General features: G+C 49.2%; 1 protein-coding gene across 3 annotated transcripts in view; it reads right to left on the reverse strand.

Annotated features, from left to right (window-relative positions):
• Positions 1 to 10,712, reverse strand: part of Afap1l2 (actin filament associated protein 1 like 2) — a 100,271-nt gene extending 89,559 nt beyond the window's left edge. For 2 of the 3 annotated variants that reach the window (XM_036173591.1, XM_036173612.1), the window contains exons 1-2: positions 10,324 to 10,712; positions 4,446 to 4,499 (exon numbers count right to left, since the gene is read on the reverse strand). In XM_036173591.1, coding sequence (XP_036029484.1) covers positions 4,446 to 4,499; positions 10,324 to 10,339 — 70 coding nt within the window. In that variant the 5' untranslated portion in view covers positions 10,340 to 10,712. The remainder of the gene's footprint in view (positions 1 to 4,445; positions 4,500 to 10,323) is intronic. The other variant, XM_036173601.1, reaches the window with a different exon arrangement.
• Positions 10,713 to 15,232: the final 4,520 nt, after the last annotated feature.

Raw genomic sequence — 15,232 nt, forward strand, 5'->3', positions numbered from 1 at the left:
CACTTGTGCAAAATATAAGTAACTGTATTAGTTACTTTTTGTTGCTAAGATAAAACACTGACCAAGAGCTGGAGAGATGGCTCAGCAGTTAAGAGCACTGGCTACTCTTCCAGCGGTCCTGAGTTCAATTCCCAGCAACCACACAGTGACTCACAGCCATCTGTAATGGGGTCTGATGCCCTCTTCTGGCATGTAGGCATATCTAATATTCATACCTAAAAATATATATAAATAAATAAAATTTAAAAAAAATACTGACCAAAAACAACTTGGAAAGGAAAGGGTTTATTTCATCTTACATTTCCAGGTCATAGCTCATCATTGAGGGATGTCAGGGCAGGAGCCATGGAGGAACACTAATTACTGTCTCCCTCACCTGTCCCTCCTCAGCTACATTTCTTACACAGCCCAGGCTCACCAGCCTAGGGATGGTACCATCCACCATTGGCTGGGCCCTTGCACATCAATCATCAACAAAGACACAGACATGGCCGCAGGTCAGTCAGAAATGTTCAAGTATGTCAAATGTGTTGCTCTGATTGGTTAAAATAAAACACGGACTGGTCAGTAGCCGGGCAGAAAGTATAGGTGGGACAAGCAGAGAAGAGAATTCTGCGAAGTGGAAGGCGGAGAAGGAGAGACTTGCCAGCTGCCACCATGACAAGGGAGACATAAGGTACCAGTAAGCCACGAGCCACATGGCAAAGTATAGATTAATAGAAATGGGCTAAATATAAGAGTAAGAGCTAGACAATGGTAGGCCTGAGCTAATGCCAATCAGTGTTTTATTTTAACCAATCAGAGCAACACATTTGACATACCTGAACATCCCACAACACTCAACTGAGGCTCCCTCTTCCCAGGTGACTCTAGATGATGTCACATTGTCAATAAAAACCTACCAGTACAACAGCCAAGCAGAAGGTATTGTAAGCCACATTTGCAGAAGGCACTATTCACTACATCGCCTCTAGTTTTTCAAAAACATGCCATTTGGGAATGCCACAGAAGTATTCACAATGCAAAGAACCACAGGGTAGGGTAGCACTGTCTCCAGTGCATAGATGAGTCTGGGATTAGGACAGAATATTTACCACAGGAGAACCCAGACTATAAAGATGAAGCTGAGATGCCCCAGGCAAGCTTGCCACCCAACAGTTCCTGGCCCTGCAGCCAGGGACACCAAGCACCCTAGCAGAGTCCCTTCCAAAAGACCACATTTGAAATTCAGTAAATCAGCTCAATATGTTCTAGCACTGTGGGTATCAAATAAAAGAAGCCAGTGAAACCTTCGAACAATAAGCTCATTCAACACAATCTCTTTTTCTGCCCCCATCTGGGACTTGAATACAGTTAACATGAATAAATCCTGTTGTATAAGAACTGGGGATGGGGGTGGGGTGGGGCAAAAGAGGGAGGAAGAGGGGAGGAAATGGCAAACTTCCAGCTTGCAAGTCTAACAGGATGGCAGACAGTTCCCCAAACCCAAGGGATGCCGTGTGACGGCTGACCCTGAGAGGGCGGTTCTAACCTGCTGACAGGGAAGCAGCACCTGTAGCCTCCGTGTATCCCAGACACCCTGTTAGATAAGCTAGCCCTCCAGGTTTTGTGCTCAAACCAGAAGCAGACCCAGGGCTTCCCCAGACTTGGTCTTTCTCGGGGGAACCAGCCACAGCCAGACCTGACCCATGTCAAGGGCTGTGTCTCCAGGAAGAGGTTCAAAAGTGTTGCTCTGTCACTGCACCACCCAGCCTGCCAACGAACTAAAGCAGGACTCACCAGCTATTGCCTGTTCATTCTGCTGGGATGCCCAGGAGGTGGAACAGAGCTGCTGTTAGGGATGACTTAGTGGTTTGAACACATCAGTGTTTAAAAAGAAATGTCTGTGTGAAATTCTCCAGTGTAATTCACATTTGAACATGATCTCGTCCACATGATCCTCGTGGCTACATGTTCCATGGATATCCAACACATTATACTTAATAAAGATGCAAAGACTGGCCCCAGACAGCATGGGCACAGAACCAATGAAATTCACCCAAAGAACAGACCAATTCAATGCTTGGTTTAGAAAAGGAAACCTCCAGTGTGGTGAAGCCTAATAATGTATCCCCTGTGTCACAAGGCTCAGCCCTGCCTGGAGACATCCTTCCATCACCTGGGACTAAGTTGTGTTATCTTGCTGCACCCTGGCTTCTTCCCCTCCAAATAAGCCCTGACCTAATACTTGCTAGTAGAATGGCCAGTGCCAGAAAGTCAACAGAGAATGGACGGTGGTGCAGTCTGGACACTCCATTCCAGCTCAGTAGCCTTCTTGGTGAAAAGACCAAAAAATATTGCCACAGTCACTGTGGTGGAGCCACATGTAGCTAGCAGCAGAACATCCAGGTTGCTGTCCAGGGCTTCCTTACCCAGGGTCCTCTTGGGCTCACCTGCTCTCTGGCATGTAGAGAACTGATTTGTAATGAAAGGAATGCTTCCATCATTATGTTCTCTAGAAGTCTCCACTGCTCAGGATTCAGTCAAAGCTGAGTCTATGCATCAAACTAGAAATCTGCACTACCTCCAACACCACCATCAGCACCAAGACTCAGTTTCTCCTGAATTCCTGTAACGACTCAGTGTATTGAGCCCATCCTCCATCTCACAAGGTAGGCAGCATCATGGGCTGTGTGTGATTTTGTTTACAAAAGCAGCAACTTGATATGGAGCAAAGTGATAGAAAACATCAAAGAGGGCACACTGTTGAGATGGACAGCGGGCCACGAGTGAGCAGGCCAGGCCAAGAGCCTGCATGCGTTTGTAAGAGGCAGTTTGACCAAGGTATAGTTTACACGCAGAGGCAAACAAACCTGCCCTATTAGCTGGACAGTACACATAGCTGTCCACCACAATAAGGAGGTTGGACGTTTCTATCATTCATAGTACTTATTGGGTTAAGTCCTGTTGTGGACTACCCCATCCCCCAGGGCAGCCCTGGTACCTACAGAACTGATTCACATTCTCGATAGGTAGTCTGGCTTTTTCTAGAAAGCTGTATAAGCAAACTGAATCGTGCAGGCTCCAGATCCTGCCTCCTTTCACTTAGCATCCTGCAAACCATCAGAGAATGTTACACCCACTTTTAGTTTCAGACTTTCACTTTCTTATTAGAGAGATGAAACTCTGGGCTCTGGCTTGTCTTTGCTGTGGAGATTCAGAGAGATTCAACAGCTGAGGTTTGGGAATAGGGTTAGCCCCCACCTCAGTTTCTCCGGGGCTTAGGAGTTTCCTAGGGGGTGGGTTCCAGGGGGCAAGACCAAGAAATCCCAGGCAAACCAGAATAGCTGGTCACTTGACTTGGGGAAGCCACCTCCAAGGGTAGACTGCTCCACGGCTCCATGGGAATCCTTTTGGTGCACAGCTGACTACTCTCTCCCGCTAGCAGCTGGCTCTATTTCCTTGGTTTAACACTAAGCAGAAGGTTCCTTTGCAGTCTGCTAGTGCTGAAATTTCAAGCAAGCGCAAGGCCCTCCACCAGGCCCACAGCTGGCCTGGAGTCCCCAGGAGGCCTTAGGAGGTAAGAGGAACTGAGCTTCTGTCATCTTGCCCTCACTTAGGTCCCAGCGAGACCCCTGACGTCAGTGCCCTGCCTCTATCCATCCACCCCAGGCCAGAGCTATGCTGGCTCCACCCACATATCTGAGCATTATTCTCCATACCCTCCACTTGGCCAAGTTTGAGCTTAGTTTACTTGGAGATTAAGTAGAGAGAAAATGAGAATCAATTGAGAGAACATTAGCAAAGAGCTCATGGCTCCTACTGGAATTTAGAGGTCTCCCTACATAAACTCACCAAGTAATCAGAGCAAATCAGGCAGGACCAGGATGCAAGGCTCAGGAGATAGCAAGTCCTGTCTGTCTTTCCAGCTGGCCTACATAGAAAGGAGCAGATGGTGCCTTTGGAAAACAAGGATGCTTTGCCCGATACTCCTAACTCTAAGCTCCACCAAACTTTACCAAGAATACACACAGCTGGAGTCTAAATTTACTGAGGATCAGCACACACCTCAAGGGCAGAACCACATCACAGAAGTTCCCACAGATACCACTATCTATTCTTCTGACTGAACACAACATCATCCTCGGCAAAGTATTTACCAAATGGTTCTTGGGTTATTCCTCCATGCTGCCTGGAAGTGGGTTAGGGATCAGTAGCTTACTCATACAGAAATGAGGCCCAGAAAGATTAATTGACTTGCCCAAGGTTGCACAGTATGTTAGTGGCAGAAGGCAGATTAGAAGCTCCAGCCCCTGTGTCCCTGGACCAGAGCCTGGCTCCATGGGGTCCCCCAGCCCTCCATCCACAGCATGGGTGGAGCCAGGTCTACACCCACAGAAGCCTGGAGGCCAGCTGAGCGGCTGCAGATGAGCGACTGCAGAGGGCACAGACAGGCTCATACTCACAAGCAGAGACCTGCAGGATCCTTCTCTGCACCATCAGACAGCAACACCCCTGTGCTGGAACAGACAGAGAGAAGACTCAAGTTGCTGTGCTGAGGGCAGCCCAGGCACTTCCTTCCCCACTTCCAGAATTTGGCTCAAAGATTCTGCTTCATTTCTTTTTCTGAACCAGGTCTGCTCTTGAGAAGCAAGACACTAGACAGTATGTGCTCTGTACATGACACTCATGTATCCACCCATTTATCCTTACTATTTGCCTGATGAGGGGCCAGAAATCAAGTCCCTATCTTGACAGAGTTCAGCTTATCAGGGAAAATAGATCTGTATATAATTATAAGACCAAGTAACATCAATTTCGGACACTTGTTGCATGTCTAGCACATGTCATATATTACTGAGGCCCTACCTAAATTGGCAAGGAGACCTGGAAAGCCATGATGGCTTTGTGGAAGACAGACATGGGACTGGGTCCTAAAGATGGAGGGAGTTTAACTCAGCAGCTAACCCCTTCCTGGCATGAAGACACTGACGAGATTGTGACATTGCTTCCAGAACTTTCTGGTAGATAAATTCTTCAGCAGGAATTCTCCTTTTACAAACTCAACTGTCCGTAGCCTGTCACTGACCCTATGAACTGTTGCTTACCCTCTATGGACTCAGTAGCCCTGCCTCTCAAATGGGACTGACTCATCTCCTGTTTCAAACCCTAGCACTGGCCTTAACTATCTTTGGAGACACAGTGACATGCAAGTCCTTCAAAAATGAATTCCTTCCATACTTGACAGCGTTCTCTTTCCCACTAAGTCTGCGACTCCCCGTCTCTCAACAGGAAATCAGTTTTATTTATAAGAAGCACAATCCTAAACTGACCTTTGCTGGCAGCTCCATTCCCTTCCTCCCTCACTTCCCTGACTTCTCACATTCTCCCTCTGGGTCCTCGCTGGCCACAGAGCAGTGAGCCTGGACCAGTGCTTGAAAAGCCACATAAGGGACACATGACAGCTGCTCTCCAGATGGGGAAACTGAGGCGTGGAAAGATCAGTGCCTGGCCCAAGGAAGAATACAGCATGTAGGTCACTGGGTCTCTGGGCTGCTATGCTCTCCACTCTGTCACCATGCCGGCCCCTCTGGTGGCAGCCTCAGTGCCCTTCTCCCTAGCTTAGGAGGAGTCTCCCTCCCCCGAAGGAGGGATGCCTTTAGAGGAGCATTTCCTGTCGTTAAAGGGGTCTGGAGGGAAACCCGCACAGCTTTCTCAGCTTTGAAGCTCCCTGGCCCATTTTGGCCCTTTAATTGTGCTGGAAGCAGCCCAGTTCCCAGGGCTTCTACCCCATCAGGAGAGGGGAAGGGCCCAAAGCTGAATTCCTGGCTCCTGGCTCTTCAGCACCAACATGACCTCTCCCACTTTCTGTTTTAGACCATTTTGCTGCCAGGCTCCCACACAAAGAGCTTCAAAGTCAGGAGTGCCCAGGGTCGAGTACAGTGAGCAGACTCGGAGCTGAGGCCTGCAAAGCATGGAGACTTGGACATTGTTTTTAAACAGTGATCACATACCTCTGTTCAAAGCTGACACAGGCTGAAAGTGAACCACATTTCTGCAGACATGAGAAGATACACCAGGGCACATCTACACTATCCGCTCCATGCTTGCTTTCATTTTTCAGGTGGAGGGTGTGTACTGAATTCTAGTGGGCCCTCCACAGCTATAGGTTCTGTGGCCTTAGAGTCAGCCAACCCAAGATCCACCACACTGGGGTAGGGTAGGGAAACACTACTGTTGATGATGTGTACTGTGTATTTCAGCCTACAACAGTTGCAACTATATTAAATGTGTATTGATTTCCTTGTCATCCTTTCCTAAATGCTACAATATAGCAACTACATACACTGTAACCGAGAGATGAAGTAAAGCAGTTGAGAGGGTATGGTGCCTCATGTGCAAGTCCTACACCACTTCAAGGACTTAAGCATCATCAGATCTGGGTACCCCTAAAAGCAGTTCTGAGGAGCAAACAGACTGTGTGTGTGTGTGTGTGTGTGTGTGTGTGTGTGTGTGTGTGTGTGTCTGTGTGTGTGTGTCTGTGTGTTGCGCACACACTAAGGGCTGTCAGGTTATCTTTCTCAATTGCTCTCCACCTTGTTTTTTGGAAATTAGAAATTAGTCTCATGGGGACTTTGAGCTTGCCAATTCAGCTACCCTGGCTTGCCAGCACACACCACGATATCTGGCTTTTTATATGGGTGCTAGGGTTATGAACACAGGTCCTCATGCTTGCATGGAAACCATCTCCCCAACCTACTGCTCCGTTTTCCTATTTGGTGTTTCCTTTTTTTCTTAAGTAAATATGATTCTTAACTTCAGGTCACATTAGAATCACCTGAAGATCTTTGAAAACTGCAGTGCCCAAACCACACTCTAGACATTGAAATCCAACTGTCTATTGGGGCCTTTACAGCCCTACCTTCCCATGCCCTACAAATACATGGTTCCATATACAGCTGAGGCTAAGAACCTGCGTCTAGGTCAGACATCGACAAGGAAAAAGCAGAGTTCTTAAGCACAGAGGAAAGATAACTCCTGAAAGGGAACTATAAATTATCAGTCTGCTTTATTTCCCTTATTTATTTATTTTTTTCTTTTAAGACCTTCCCTGACCACAGCTCTCAAGATTTCCCAGCAAGCTCTAAACATGTTTTCTGAACAATAGTTCACAGCTCTCTCCTAACTCCTGTGCCATAAAGTCACCTAAGGAAGCAGTAGTCAGACTGAAAAACCAAAGGCAGGAAGATTCATGGCCACAACCGTTTTTAGATGGGATCACTCCCATCTAAAATGAAGGAAGCCTGTACATCTCAGCCAGGCCAGTTAGGATCCAAGTGTGATGCAACTTCAGGAAGCTTCTGCATGATGTTCCAATCCACAGATAGTAGGTCAGTCACATTTGGCCCTGAACCCACTCACCAGCTGGGAGAGCAATAGGAACCAGGATCCTTGACTGCATGGGGTGAGGTCAGCCAATGGGCTCACACACAGTGATACAGGATGCTCTTAGGAGAGTCATAAATATATAAACACTCAAGGATGGGAGCCTTTTCAAGGCACCCTGTCAGACTTGGCACTGAATCTTGGACACTTGTAGGGGTCTTACTGCTTATACAGTGCCAAAGAGATTCCCATGCAAGGCACAGCAGCTTTACCAACACTTTATAGCAATTTTCAGAAAAGCTTTATTCCTCTGGGAGGGGACCCATACTTACTCCACACCCCTTTGTCTTTGCTCAAGAAAGCCATGGAGATCTAGTAGAAGGGGTTGGAAAGAACTGGGAGAAAGGTCTGAAACTTTTTATAGTATTAAATACTGGGAGATATTTCAGCCATCCTTAAGCTCCCTCAAGACAATTGAAAGGTAGCCCAGAGCCTAAAAGTACAAGCTACTTTGGGAGGTTTGCAATGGATGACAGTAAGGCTGTGGACACGGAAAACGCATTCCTCCTACCACGACGGCTTTCTAAGCCTTTCAAATTGGAGAAAACACTTTTGGATTCTGAAGACAATAATGAGCAATTCTACCTGTGTGGAAAAGAGCTCAAAATTGGAAGTTTTGAAATATGAAAGCATTTAAATTAAAAAAAGTCAGATACCATCAGAATATTTTGAACAATTTTACAAAAGTTCCAAGAGCCCAGATAAATCTTGTCTTTCCTATTTAACTTTATCATTCAAACCATTATACCTATTTATTCTGTGACTATTCAGTCTTTCCTTAAAAATATGGGTGGGTGTGTGTGTGTGTGTGTGTGTGTGTGTGTGTGTGTGTGCGCGCGCGCGCGTACCCAGTACCTGACAAGCAAGAGTAACCTGGTTCCAGCCAGGTTCCTGGTTTACCAGCCATGGCACTTAGCATAAACTTTGCAGACAAGAATTTGCATTCATTGAGTTCCCAGAGTAGGACTCATCTGCCTCTCCTGAGAACAGAGAATGTAACACGCCTGGGGTTAGAAGATCCCCACATTCTTCCCAGAAAATTAGCAGATATTAGCAGCATGACATCAGTGAGATCTGAAATCATTTCTCCGGAGAGTCAACCAAAGCCGGGTGGTTGGCTTCTCCTTTGCAACCCAGGTAATCCTCAAGTCTATCAACTTATCGATCTCTAGTGCATACATCTGTTTCCAAAACATAAACACTGACCTGAAACCAAGTTCTCTTCAGTTAGCAGGAAGCCCCTAACTAAGCCTAGTGGAGGATATGATTTTTCAGCCCCCAGGAGGGAAAGATAAACTAAGCAGATTTTATCCTGCCAAGGCCTTGCCTATTCAGAAACTATTTACACAAAACCCTGCAGATGAACCCTAGGCCAACAGACGCCCACCTATTGCCTGTTAACTAACTTGAACCAGTTTGAAGATTGGGCAAAGTAGCTTGCAACTTGGATCCTCCTTTTGGGGCCAACATCCGCGTCAGCTTCATAATCCCCCGGGGAGCTGAAGGAAGACACCCAAGGCCTCAATTCCCCCACAAGGTTCCCTCCTTAAGGGCGGAGGCCCAGGGCGGAGGCAGGAACAGCATTTTTACCAGGAGAGGGGCTGTTGCTGCCAGTGTTTGAGACTGCATGAGGGCAATCTCAACCCTTCCCGAACAAAACTGACTAGATTCCATCAGAACTTAGATAAGACCACCGAGTTAGACATGGGAGAGAGGTTCCAGTGAAGAGGTCACAGAAAGAAACTGAAGTTTGCTAAGTGATTTCCTGTGGCGCCCCTCCCCCGCCCTATTTACAGGTGAGTCTGGCGGATATCACTCGTCACTAATGATTCTGATGAGAAAACGCAAAGAAAAGTCAAAAGACGTTACTTGTTTAGGAAAACGTCCAGTCCGAGTAGGTCCCCTAATGTAATTTCCATAAATAAACGATAAAGGGCGAGATTCCTTGGAAATCTGAGCGTTCGCCTTATTACCCTCCAAGGGGAAAACAAATATAGAAGCCGAATTTCCTTTCACAGGTTTAGCTTTAACAACCACCGCCCCCCCCCGGGGGGGGGTCATTGCAAGAAACTTTTCCCAGAGGAAGGCATGTGGGGGCGCACCGAAATATCCGCTTCAGGGACAGCACCTTGAGCCCCCTTTTCAAAGGACTGTCCAAGGGTTCTGGACTCCAGCCCTGGGGCTCCAAAACCCTTCGGGCATATCCGGGCCGGCCCGCCCACTCGGGTTTGGCCAAGATCCCTGGCCACAGCCAAATCCAAGCCCGCTCAGCTGCCAGGACGCCTACAGGCGCTCCACCTGCTGGGCAGCCCCCTGGGCTCCTAACCCACACCTCATGCAGCTTGGGGGTGAGGGGTCCGCAAGGGGCTCGGAGAGGCACGGTTACCGAAGTGGTGGAGAGTCGGACCTAGCCAAGAACAGAATAGCAGGCCACCCCACCGCATCAGGAGCCTTCTTTACCACCCGACAAGGCTTATCCAGGAATCTGCAAGAAGCCCCCTCAGCAAGGTAGTACCATCGAAAGGACCCCACAACTCGCCCTTCTGCCCCCAGCAGCTCCTCACTGTAGAGACCTTATTTGGGCCCCCTCGACTGTAGACATCTTTCCCTCGAGGCAAACTAGGGGGGTGACGGGATGACTCCGGACACACCCTCGATTCTCCAACAGGTGAGAAGCCTCACCTTGATCTCCAAGTAGAGACCCCAGGCGCCCAGGAAGATCAAAGGGCCGCGTTCTAAGCCTAGGAGCCCACCGCCCGGCCCATGTAGCCTCGGTCACCCCCTCTTGGGCTGCGGTCCTTTCGGCGTAGACAGCCCATTCTGGTCACCTGAATCCAGGCGACAAGCCCCCGCCCTCTTTCCCCGCAACAAGTAGGTGCGCCCGCCCGGCGCCCTCACCTTTGTAGCGCTCCATCCCTGCCAGGGCGTGCGCTCTCTGTGCGACGATCGGCTCCGCGCGGCGCTCTCGGCGCTGGGTTCCCAGCCCCGGCTGCGCGCTGGCCCCTCCCAGTGAGGTCACGCTCGCCGCCCGACCTCCTGGAGTGGCCGCCGCGCCCCCAGCCCTCCGATCGGGTCTCCACCCGGGCGCGTCCCCCTACTCGACCGCGCCAGGGGTCTCCGCAGCCGGTCTGGACAGTTGGCGCTCGCGTCCTCGCGCACCCGGCACTGGGCTCCCCGCCCCGGCCGCAGATCACTTCCTCCAAGTTGGCCTGAGGGCGGTGGCGCCAAGGAGAGAGACTGGGACGTCCTCAAAACTTGGAGGAGGCTCTGGGAGCTGAGAGCTCCGGTAGGTCTCCAACGAGATCTGTTTTCTCAAGTGCCGGGACTGCGAACCCAATGCTGGGAGGAGGAGACTGAGGGCCAGCGAGGAGGTGGAGACGGACGTAGAGCGCCTCCTGCTTGACCGCTCAGCCAGTGCGTTCACGTCCCGCTCCCTCCAGGACGCGCCACTTGAGCACAGAAGCGGAGCCCTCACCGGCGCCTGATCTCGGTACTCCTGGCCTGGCACCTGTGGATCGCGCTTGCTCCTTGTTCCCAGGTTTGGGGACGCCTGTAGCCGAAGCTTTCCTGGGGAGGACAAGAGTGTTTGGAGCCTCCTCAACAAGCTTGGACTTCCTGAAAAGATGGCACCTGTCCTGAGGTACATGAGTCTGATTCTCGGCTCTGCATCGCCTTCACCAAGGAGCCATTTCCGTTCTCCAGTCCTTCCACACTCCTAAATCCTCCCAAAAGATCTATGCTCTCCTTTAAACGTTTAGGTTTTCGTTTTTTAAAACGTGCAACGTGCCGGATGCTTGGTTTTTTTGACAAATTCCCCAACTTCCTGGAAGAAACACTCGGGGGAAGGGTTGTTGTTGTTTTCTGAGGGACTTCATGCTTCCTTGGAGCGGCAGACTGCTTGTCCCAGCCATCTGCACAAATAACTTGTCTCAGTTATAGCGGCAGCTCACGTGGGCAGAGCCCACCTCGCCAGCCTGGAGCCTTGCTCATGGCTGCAAAGCCTCAGCCTTTCAGTTTGCCCACTCACCCTGTGATAACAGGTCACTGTCTCCCTCCAGTAGGAGAAGAAACAAGTTTTAAGGAGGTGGGGTGGGGGTGGAGTGCTAGCCCGAAGTCACACGACTTGAGGCTTGAAAAGTGCTACAAAGGGAGGAACGCCAGGGCTGCCTACTTCCAAGTTTTATGTGTGTAGGTCCAAGATCTACACATGCCACATGCACACGAACACACACACACACACACACACACACACACACACACACACACACACACACACGGAGTTGGTAGTAAGAATGGTGGTGTCCCAGGGAATCTGGGCAGGAAATGGTGTTCAGCTGGCCTGCACAGTGGGCCTTGAACAGGGTCAAGCGGAGGGTGTCCTGGCCCTTGGTATTATCCTCCTTCCTTTTCTCACACTTGCAAACGGCCCAGCATGCCACACACCCTCTTTTCTATAGTGGCTGGAGACCATTCTCAGGGGAGCCCTGGGTTTTCTTTGAAGCCTCAAGTCTGTGGTCACTGGTCACTTTTGGCCAAACCTCTGACCTGCCTGCTGAAATCAGGTGAGCAGGTCCAGACTCAATGGCAGGGCCTATTAAACTAACCTCCTCATGGGAGGGTGACGAAGATCTGGCGTGGGCTGATATCCCTAGGGTTAAAGGGTCTCCTCTCTACAAATGAGAGCAGGAAGAAGTGAGGAGACTTGCCCAGAGTCCTTCAGACCTAAGACACAAACCAAGCAAAACCCACGTTTCCTGATTCCAAATCTCGTTCTCCTCATTCTCTTTAGTTCAGGCTTTCCTGTGACATCAACTGGACAGTGTTGTCCCCAGTAAATCCTGATACTGTCTCTTTCTGCCTTTCAAGAAAGCATGGTTCCCATTTCCAGGACAGCAAAGCTTCCTCATTCTTAACCCCAGCTCATCTCTAAACTGGTTATTTCTTCCCCTAATTCTGCATATACACACACACACACACACACACACACACACACACACACACACACAGAGAGAGAGAGAGAGAGAGAGAGAGAGAGAGAGAGAGAGAGAGAGTTGGAAATGTAGTTCAAGTTGAACTAAAACTGTAATTCACAACCGTGTTCCAGAACAAAACTGAAAAGGCAGGAATCAGCAGCAGGAATTTCAGGCAGTTCCTCCTTGTGCTCGCCTGGGCACAGTTTAATCTCCACCCTTGGCACTTCCACAAAGGGAAAGTCAGTGAGTTTCTGTCAGACACCTGAAACCAAGATCAGCCTGCACCCTATATCAAGCACTACTGGTATTCTGTGTGCTAACCAAGCCAGCTGTAGAGGGTAGCATATTCTCCATGGACACACTAGGAAAAGAAAAGAAAATCAATTCAGGTGCTGAATGGGACAGTCTCACCACAAGAATTCATCATACTACTCAGAAAGGCCTGATGTTTCAAAACTGTGAATTATATATTTCTAGAATTATTCATGTACCATTTTTAGATCCCAATGGACAGGAGAAAAATAAAACTGTTAGAAACGAGACCACAAGTGAGGGAGTACTGTGGTACGTCCTAAGCCATATTAGCAGCAGAGATGTGTTGTTATCTTGTGTTTGAGACAGAGTCTCAGGGAACCAGGCTGGCCTTGTACTTACCATGTAGCCAAGGATAGCCTTAACTCCTGATCCTTTTGCCTTTGCCTCTCAAGTGCTATACCACCATACACAGCTAAGAGTAATTTTTTCAAACCACAGAGGGGCTTCTCCAGCTGAGGGACCCAGGAGGATGTGTCCAGTGGAAGGTATTGCTTTATAAACCTTATCCTCGGTATGTGCACAAAAACCCCAGAGGCACACATTCCTTCCTCTCTGTTTTCGTGTAGATGTCAGTAACTTGCCGCGGTCAGAGGCTGCGTCACAGCCACGACTTGTCACTGTCCTTGTTCTTCACTTCATCTCTACTCCTCCTTTTGCAGCAGCTCAGAAAGCCACCCCTCTTGGGGCTCGAGAGATGGCTCAGCAATTCAGAGCCCTAACTGCCCCTTCAGAGTGCCAGGTTCAATTCCCAGTACCCACATGGCAGCTCACAAGCCTCTGTAACTCCAACTGTAGGGGATCTGACACCCTCTTCTGGCTTCTGCAGACACTGCATGCACATGGTGCACAGATATACATGTAGGCAAAGCAACCGTACACATAACTTAAAAGGATTAAAATGAAACATTTAAAATCCCCCCCTTTCTGAGGAGTCCCTGCGTCTCTGTGCTCACTCTCTGCTCAGCCCCGTCCTCCTCTATGGTCCTTTCAAGAAGGCTGACCCTGCTTACTGTACACCCTCCCACATTTTAAAAAACTATTTTACCCTTTTATTTATGTGTTTATGTGTGTTCATGTCCACTGGAGGCCAGAGGAAGGGCTCAGATCCCCTGAAGCTGGAGTTACAGGCTGTTGTGAGCCCCCTGGCACAGTGCTGGGGGTCTGCAGGAGCAGCAGGCACTTTTAAGCGCTGAGGCATCTCTCTGGGCCACTCCCTCCCACCCCTCCCCACCCCCAGCCACTGTGTTTAACATGGCTCCCAGCACATACTCCAATCACACTATTGGATGAAAATGCTAGTTTGACAAACACCCAAGGAAACAATTAAAAGGAGGAAAGACTTCTTTGACTCGTGGTTTTGGGGATGACAGTCCATGTGGCTGGCTCCATTGTGTCAGTGAAGTGTCAGAGCTGAAGGGTGGCTGGGGTAGAGCCACTGACCTTGTTGCACCTGTGAAGCAGAGAGAGACAAGGAAGGAGACCAGGACAAGGTGTGTATATCAGTGCCCTTGGACCCATTTCCTCCAAGGAGGCCCCTCCTCTTCCTTTCCACCACCTCCCAAGAACGCCATTGTGTTATGACCGGGAAAGAGGGTGCTAATCCACTGATTAAGTCAGAACCTTTGTGATCCAGTCACTTGTCAGACTGGCTGCACCAGCGGGGACCAGGCCCTCAGTACACGAGTGTTGGATTTGGGGTGGCAGTTCATATACAAACAGGAACAAAGAATTAATGAATGGTTATTTAGGGTTTTTTCCCTATAAAAGAAAAAATGAAACCCACAAAATGTCTTTGCTGGTTCAATTGAGTGAGACAGGAAGGTACCGGGTCTGTTGGGACCCTGAGTGGGATGGGTAAAGGCTTTTTGGAAGATGTGGCCTTTGAACCAAGACTTAGAAGAACAAATGGATTTTTTCATTGTTTTCACTGGACTTGGGAGATGGATCAGTGAGTGAGACAGTTACTGCTCAAACGTGAGATCATGGGCTCAGGTCCTCAGAACCTGTGTAAATGCAGGCGCAGGGGCACACATCTGAAATCACCACAAGAGGGACGATGTGAGAGTCCCCAGAAGCTGGAGGGCCAGACACTGTGATACAAGAGGAGGAAAGCAACAGAGACCTGTGTCCAGCAAGGTGGCAGGCTGGACTGGCAGGCAAGGCACACTGACCCACAACTCACACGTGCCATCCCTTATTCAAGACATAACATGGATATCTCTTGAATCTCTCTGATTGGCACGGCAGCATTAATTATGTTCCATGTGAGGAACATTGGCCAGGGTCCACATCTTACATTACATTTTAAGAAAGCAAGGCCTTGGTTGGAGGTTAGAAGTGTGCCACAGACACTTGGCAGATGAAGCCTCTGAGCCAGGATGTCTAAAGCACTCTAAGATAAACAAATAAATATTTGACTCACAGAAAATATCCAAAGCCTGAGAGGAGGAGAAGGGGAGGGAAGAAGCTGGAGGAAGGACTCCCAGCATCCTGTGAGTTTGGTGGCTTCATGAGAAAAG

This window comes from Onychomys torridus, chromosome 1 (assembly GCF_903995425.1).
Source record: "Onychomys torridus chromosome 1, mOncTor1.1, whole genome shotgun sequence".
Classification (NCBI taxonomy): domain Eukaryota; kingdom Metazoa; phylum Chordata; class Mammalia; order Rodentia; family Cricetidae; genus Onychomys; species Onychomys torridus.